At 42.0% G+C, this 8,125-nt stretch overlaps 1 protein-coding gene across 1 annotated transcript in view; it reads right to left on the reverse strand.

Moving 5' to 3' along the window:
- Positions 1-6,958, reverse strand: part of LOC106534539 (extracellular calcium-sensing receptor) — a gene marked incomplete at its 3' end in the record, with an annotated part of 40,340 nt that extends 33,382 nt beyond the window's left edge. The window contains 2 exon segments of the mRNA XM_014031214.1: positions 6,373-6,662; positions 6,742-6,958. Of these exon segments, the coding sequence (XP_013886668.1) occupies positions 6,373-6,662; positions 6,742-6,900 (449 nt within the window).
- Positions 6,959-8,125: the final 1,167 nt, after the last annotated feature.

Raw genomic sequence — 8,125 nt, forward strand, 5'->3', positions numbered from 1 at the left:
GTTTCCGAGCTAGAACAGCTAACAAAAAGCAAAAAACAGCCAGCAGGCCAATGTAGCCGAGCACAGCCCAGAAGCCAACAGCAGAGCCTAATGCACATTCCAGGATGATCTTCTCCTTGTATGTGCTCAGGTTTTTCATTGGGAAGGGAGGACTGAGAACCAACCATACAGTACAAATTAAAACCTGAATAATTGTGAGAGACACAACAGTCATCCTTTGTTGTGGAGGTCCAAACCATTTCATGACATTACTACCTGGAAGTGTAGCTTTAAAGGCCATTAAAACCACTACAGTTTTTCCAAGAACACAGGAGATACAGAGAACAAAGGTGATACCAAACGCTGTGTGTCTCAGCATGCAGGACCACTCAGAGGGAGCTCCAATGAAAGTTAATGAACATAAGAAACACAGAGTCAGAGAGAAGAGCAACAAGAAGCTCAGCTCAGAGTTGTTGGCTTTAACAACTGGAGATGTTCTGTGACGAAAGAAAATAGTTGCTGTTATGATGGTCAAGCAGGCTCCAAAAACAGAAAATGCAGCCAGGATGATTGCCAGGACTTCATCAAAAGACAGAAACTCGACATGTTTGGGGACACAAGTATCTTGTTCTGTACCAGGCCAGGATTCGCTTGAACATGCAAAACAATCAGTAGAATCTAAGGAATTAAAACAACATTGTCATTTAGCAAAATAAATAAATAAATAAAATGTAAGGCATTTTTTATCTTATAATTACCTGTCTTGTTACTGATTTCACCTTCAGGACATGGTATACATTCATAGCAGCAGATGGGTTTTCCTTTCTGCAACACCTTACGAGTTCCTGGACGACAACTCTCAGAGCACACTGACACTGGAACCTGTCTCACAAATTTGAAAAATTAAAGTGATAGATTGTTGTGCTTCTGCTCTCATCTGTAATTTTCTTATCACTGGTTTCTTTACTTGTGTGCCACCTTCCATCCAGGTTATGTTCCTGTTGATTTGAAACTCCTGGCCTTTTGGCAGTGATGCATCATAATATCCTACTGTTACCAGTTCAATAACTCCACTCTCACTGTTTTGCCAATTGACCAGCTCATAAAAAGCCACGGGATCACCATTTGGGTCAAATGACACGGGATAACCATTGCGAGAAAAGTTGACTTTCTTTAATTCAGTAAAAACCTGTGTTGTAAAAGAAAAAATAGTATTGTGGCTGTATGGAGAATGTTAGCGAGTTAACTCTACATTACATCACATTTTTCATGAAAGTTTATGAAAAACCCTAAAAATTGTACATTTTATATGAACTGACCTGTTGTGACTCCAATCTTAAGTGTTTCTCACACTGAGTGGCATCATTAGTTTCCTCACACACTGCTTTGTGAATGGCATGAGCTACTGCATAAACAGCCTTGTACACCATGTTAGTAACTCTTAACTGAGATGTGTCAGTGTATGGGGTTTTAAGTGTTGTTATATCTTCAGTTCCATTGCACACTTTTTTGTTGTGATCATTACCTAATGAGACAAGAAAGTCAATTTGTTTCAGCAAGAAAAAACAACATCCCATAACTTAGAGTTATGTTGTTTTGGCCTTTGTGAATGCAAACTAATACAGAATTTAACAGGTAGATTGAAATAGTTTTGTGAGTAAAATAGTATATGCTCTCTGTATACACCGATGGAGAAAATGGATCTCCACATTTTCCCATTGCACATGTAAAGCAGTGATTTGCCAAATAGGGTGATCAGGGAGCAGCTGGGTGGCTGAGGACCTTGCTCAAGAGCCTTGTAAGACCTCATTTTGTAAAAACAATGCATCATGTAATAATGTAATAAAATCAGGCTTCAAAATGTAAAAAAAAATGTGTTAAAAACACATTATGTAATAATTGATGCAAAATGTAATAAAAGTCTTCAGCACATTATGCAAAAATGTTCTTACATTTTTCGCCAATTGACACAAAATGTGGTGGTGTAATAATCTGGTGCATCATGTAATAAACAATCAAAAACCAGTATTTCTGTTCATCTTAATCAATATACTTGTAATAACTGTCATGTTGCAAATACTACATAATTAAATCTTTATAACTTTGGTCAATAAACACAGAATTTCTCATTTATTTGCTTTTACTGTCCTGATCCCGGTTACTTTAATTATTCCACTTTGTAGACAACTCCCAAAATATATCTAAACTTTAGCTGTACATACGTTTTTTTTTCAACATGGCACGGCACCAGCAGGCAGCCGTGGTAGCAGTTCAGGAAAAACCCTGTGTTTTGTTCTAGTTTTAGTATATCTTTATATTTTCTATGCTGTCTTTTTATTTCTTTATTTGCATATTATTACGTTTGTGCTCACAATGGAGCTGACTTTTTTTCTTGGAGGTGCTGTTTTTTCTCTCTCTTGTTTTGGTTTTCGTGTCGGGAGTAAGTGACCATGCTGACTATGATGACTCACTCTCCTATTTTCTACACTCAGGACCAGCTGTTCTCCTTAAGGAACTTCGCTGTAGCTTCAACAGAACGACCCAATGTCCCCTGCGAACTGAGGAGGAAGAGATGCAGCAGGCACGCGGGCATCGAACGTCACAACACGGAAGGAGATACAGACCTGCCATCCCATCCGTCATCATGGGAAATGTGAGGTCGCTTCATAACAAGCTATTCGAATTAGCAGTGCTAGCTCAACATCAAAGGAGCTACCGAGAAGCCAGCATCATCTGCCTGACAGAGACGTGGCTAACAGCGCTAACTCCCGACTCACACATAAACATGGATAGCTTTCACTCAAGTCGTGCTGACAGAACCAGGAATAGTGGTAAGAAGAGAGGAGAGGGTCTGGCTGTGTTTGTGAATGAGAGATTGTGCAATGCCGGGCATGTAACTATCAAAGAGACGCACTGCAGTAAGGACATTGAACTGTTAGCAGTTAGCATGAGGCCATACTATCTTCCACGGGAGTTTTCACGTTATTGTGATAGCTGTGTATAGCCCCCCCGCTAATGCTGCTACAACATGCGATGTCCTCCACACAACAACAAGAAGACTCCAAACACAGCACCCACAGGCTCTCTTTCTGATCTCTGGGGACTTTAATCATGTGTCTGTCATCCACTTTGCCTAACTTCACCCAATATGTACCCTGCCGCACCAGAAATACCAGCACTCTGGACGTACTGTATGCCAACACCAAGGATGCATACAACTCATCACCACTGCCTCCTCTTGGAGGGTCTGACCATAACCTGGTTCATCTCCAGCCTGTTTACTAACCGCTGGTATGCAGGGAACCAGTGGTGACACGTACAGCGAGGAAATGGACCGAGAAGAGAGAAGTAGCTCTGAGAGACTGTTTCAGCTCCACTGTGTGGGAAGAGCTCTGTGCTCCTCATGGAGAAAACATTGACAATATCACAGACTGCATCACGGACTACATAAACGTCTGCATGGACAACACTGTATCCATCAGGATGGTATGGTGCTTCTCAAACAACAAACCCTTGATCAACTCTGAAATAAAGGCTCTGCTTAAGGAGAAAAAGAGAGCTTTTCAGTCAGGAAACAAGGAGGAGCTGCAAACTGTACACAAGGATCTGAGGAAAAAGATCAGAGAGAGGAAAAACATCTACAGGAAGAAGATGGAGGACCAGCTGCAGCAGGGTAACACCAGTGGGTCTGGAGAAACCTGAAGAACATCTCAGGTCATAAAACAAGCCTGCAGGTTGCAGGAGACTTGAGGTGGGTGAACGATCTAAATCAGTTCTTCAACAGGTTCGGCCAGCCACCCACCCCTCCCCCAGCCCAGCCCCACCTTCTATCAGTCCCTCCACCACCAACAAACTTCTTGGATCAGATCTTCACACCTTGCAGCTCTCCACCATCCCCCACATCCTTCACCCAACTCCATTCTAATTCTGAGGCCTGCATTACACAGAACCCAGCACACCCCACTCCACTCACTCAGAACTTAACACATCAAAGCTCTGAGACAATAACCACCCCCCTGTTTTGAGGACTCCAGCCATCAGTCTTCGTCCCCCACCTCCTTCTTGTCCCTTTCAACACTCCAGGTGAGGAATGAGTTGCGAAGGATCAAGGTGTGTAAAGCTGCAGGTCCAGACGGTATCAGCTCCAGGCTCCTGAGTGCAGATGAACTGTGTGGCATCATAGGAGCAATGTTCAACCTGAGCCTGAAATGGTAAATGGACTGTACTTATATAGTGCCTTTCTATCCATCCAGGACACTGAAGCTGGGGAAAGTACCACAACTGTGGAAGACCTACTGTGTGGTACCGGTACCAAAGACCAAACACCCAAAGGACCTCAGCAGCTACAGGCTAGTAGCCCTGACATCTCATCAGATGAAGACCCTGGAGAGGCTTGTCCTCATCCATCAACTCACCCTGGTGAGGTCTTCATTGGATCCACTACAGTTTGCCTACCAGCCTGGCATCGGGGTGGATGACGCCATCAACTACCTTATGCACTGCACTCTGACTCACCTGGAGCAGCCTGGAAGCACTGAGAGGATCATGTTCTTTGATTTCTCCAGTGCTTTCAACACCATCCAGCCAGGACTCCTGAGGGACAAGCTGGAGCTGTCTGGAGTGGACCACCGAATGTCCCAGTGGATCCTGGACTACCTCACGGACCGCCCACAGTATGTGAGGATGCAGGGCTTCATCTCGGACACGCTGGTCTGCAGTACGGGGCTCCTCAGGTAAATGTGCTATCACCGTTCCTCTTCACCCTCTACACTGTAGACTTCAACAGCAACACCCCTCACTGCCCCTTCCAGAAGTTCTCTGACAACTCGGCCAATGTTGGCCTCATCACAGGTGAGGACGACTCAGAGTACAGACAGTGGACTCAAGACTTTATTGATTGGTGCCAGCGGAACCACCTCCTCATCAATGCAGCTAAAACCAAGGAGCTGATGGTGGATTTCTGCAGGCGCAGACCCACGTCACTGACACTGGTGAACATCCAGGTAGTGGACATTGAGATAATGGACTCTTATAAGTACCTAGGTGTTCACCTGAACAATAAACTGGACTGGACTCACAACATGGACGCTCTTTACAGGAAGGGTCAGAGCACACTCTACCTGCTGAGGAGGCTGAGGTCTTTTGGAGTGCAGGGGCGCTCCTGAAGACCTTCTTTGACACAGTTGTGGCTTCAGCCATCTGCTATGGCATTGTCTGTTGGAGCAGCAGCTTATCTTCAGCTGAGATGAAGCGGCTGGACAAGCTCATCAAGAAGGCCAGCTCTGTGAGGGGATGCCCCCTCAACCCAGTGCAGGTGGTGGGAGACGGAAGAACTCTGAGTAAAATAGCACTTATAAAAGAAAACTCCTCCCATCCAGTGCATGGGACTGTAGCTGATTTGCATAGCTCCTTCAGTGACAGACTGCTGCATCCTAAACTGTTGGTTTTTTTTTTTTTGGTTTTTTTAACTTTGTTGAAACAGTAGAAAAAATTCTGATCATTAAACAACTGTAAACCGTTTCATTGCATGCAGTTGCTTAAACCAAAGCTCATTGCAAAAACAACATTAAATGTTTCAATCTGAAGTGGCATATTCTTTTTTACATCAGAGAGTGCGAATTACTTTTACAGAAAATTAAACATTTTTTTATCCATTGCAGTTCTGACTAACTTTAGGCCAACTGCTTGTATTTAATTAACATAAATTAGATTTGCATCAACTTTAAAAAATATCTCTGTCTTTGTTTAATCTGAAAATGTTATGGAACTTTTAAAAGCAAAAAGGCACAATACAATATTAAAAACACAAAACAAATATTTTTAAGAAGTCCTCACTTTCTTTCAAGCTGCAGTTGAATGCATCCTCCCAGAACTCAGTAAGCATTGAGGAGGCAGCTACATCACTGGGAGAGAGATCCAGCAGGAAGTCTCTCAGACCTGGGATGACAGATTTCTGAATGGCAACTCCAATGGCTCCTGCACAGAAACTGAAGCTTGTGAAGAGTGTGTCAGTGATCCAGGCTTCACTTCCTATCCACTGACGAGGTGGTGGAGGTTCAAGATTTAGTTCCTCAAACAGGACCATCATATCTCCAGTGCCTGTAAAAGCTACTATAACTTTTGCTGTTGATCTGCAGAGACATTGGTCTGTGTTACTTGATTGAACATTCACCTGATTTTATACAGAAAGTATGTGTTTTGTAAAACATATATTCAAATGTAAAAAATAGTAATGTTGGGTATTTTTACTTTGATCTAATATGTTACAATATGTAAAATGTTACAAAAGCATTTTAGTTTCACGTTGTATAGTTGTAAACAGTTTCTGTACTTTATAGTACAAAAGCTTGTCATCAGTACAAAATGAACAAGCAAAATTAAAAATGTAAAAACCTGCGGATAACATCAGCAACTCTCTGTATTTTGCTGCGTGGGTCAGTCCGATAAAAGACTTCAGAGTACTCCACACAAATCCCCTCTCTGTGTGCAGCTTCAAGAAAAGATGCCATGCCATAATTTCCATAATCTGAGTCAGAATTGACAGCACCAATCCAAGTCCAACCAAAGTGTTTCACCAGCTTGGCTAGAGCATCAGCCTGGAACTGATCACTGGGAATTGTTCTGAAAAATGTTGGGTACTGCTGCTTATCTGACAGGCAGGCACAAGTGGCAAAGTAGCTCACCTAAAGCAAAATCATAAAAAACAAGCACATGTATATTTCAAAATGTAATTTGGTAGCAGTCATATTCTACATTACTTACCAGAGGGACATTGAAGGATCCCATGATGTGTGACATGCCAATAGATGGTGAGGATGCAGAGTCCCCAATAATGGTCATCACCATCCCAGTTTGGGAACAATTTCTGTCTTTGTAAAACACAGGATGCTGGCCATTTAGTAGTTGCAATGCTAAATGCATGGCCACAGGCACTGAAGCACATGTGTCGTGAATTTGATATCCAAGTTTGATGCCTGGCAGCAGCTCTGTGCTGTTGTTTATCTCTTCAATGGCAAAAATCATTGCTCGACAGAAGCGCAAATCTCGCAAATTAAGGCTGCAAAAACAGTTAATGTAATTGTTGACATTTTTCCATAACAGATGAAACATTAATACCTAAAAGGCTATTCAAAATACTAACAAATAGCTCCCTCCCAGGAAAGTCTGCATTCCAGTTCATTTTGCCATTCATCCAAGCCAATCTATTAAATTAAATGTAACTGAAATTGTAAAAAAAAACATGAAATAGGGTCTCCCTTGTAGTTCCAAAAGAGTTATGTGAAAACACTTATTACTGATTACTTATTTAATTTATTTTTGTCATTCATGAATCCGTATCTAAATCGGATTGTGGTTTCAATGAATAACAAACAACAGAATATGGAAAATTAAACATCTAAAATGTGCTACTGATGAAAATATATTTAAAATGTGAACATAAAGATTCATATTCCAAGTTGTACCAAACTTTGTAACAAATTTATATGTAGATATCCAGCATAATTTAACCATCCATTCCTTTTGCTCTCCCTTCTACTAACCTCCCTGTGCATCTTGGAGGTTCAGGCTTGGTGGTGTAGTTATAAATCACTGCATCAAGTTTTAGATGAATTGCAAAAACACCTCCAATGACAATGTCTCCATCCTCTGATGATGCAGGTAAACGAGTTGTACCCTGCAGGTTACACTTCATAGATGAAGCTTCAGTACCGACACAAGCACCAATCAGATCAGCTATAGGCTCACTGTTTTGTTTCAAACCATTTACAGAACCACCCAAGTCGACCGCTGACATCAGCTTCAATAAACTCACTGCAAATCTCAAACCAAGAAAAAAAGTCCAGATCTCCATTCTTCAACTGTCTGTATGTGGGTGTGTGCTTTTACTTGTTTATGTACCTTTTTATTATGTCATGTGATCGTTCATGGGAAAAGACACATCTACCTCTATAAACATGTTATTATTTATCATTGAGCACTAAGGCGAAGGGCGTAAATCACGGGGGGGTCGGGGGTCCTGACCCCCCCCCAATATTGGAAAACCCTAAATTGGACCCCCCCCCCCCCCCATAATTCACAAATCTATAATTTGATATAAAGCCATACTACCAAGAGAAAGCAACTACATTATCTTTTTAGGCAAAAT

This window comes from Austrofundulus limnaeus, unplaced genomic scaffold, assembly GCF_001266775.1.
Source record: "Austrofundulus limnaeus strain Quisiro unplaced genomic scaffold, Austrofundulus_limnaeus-1.0 Scaffold1202, whole genome shotgun sequence".
Lineage (NCBI taxonomy): Eukaryota > Metazoa > Chordata > Actinopteri > Cyprinodontiformes > Rivulidae > Austrofundulus > Austrofundulus limnaeus.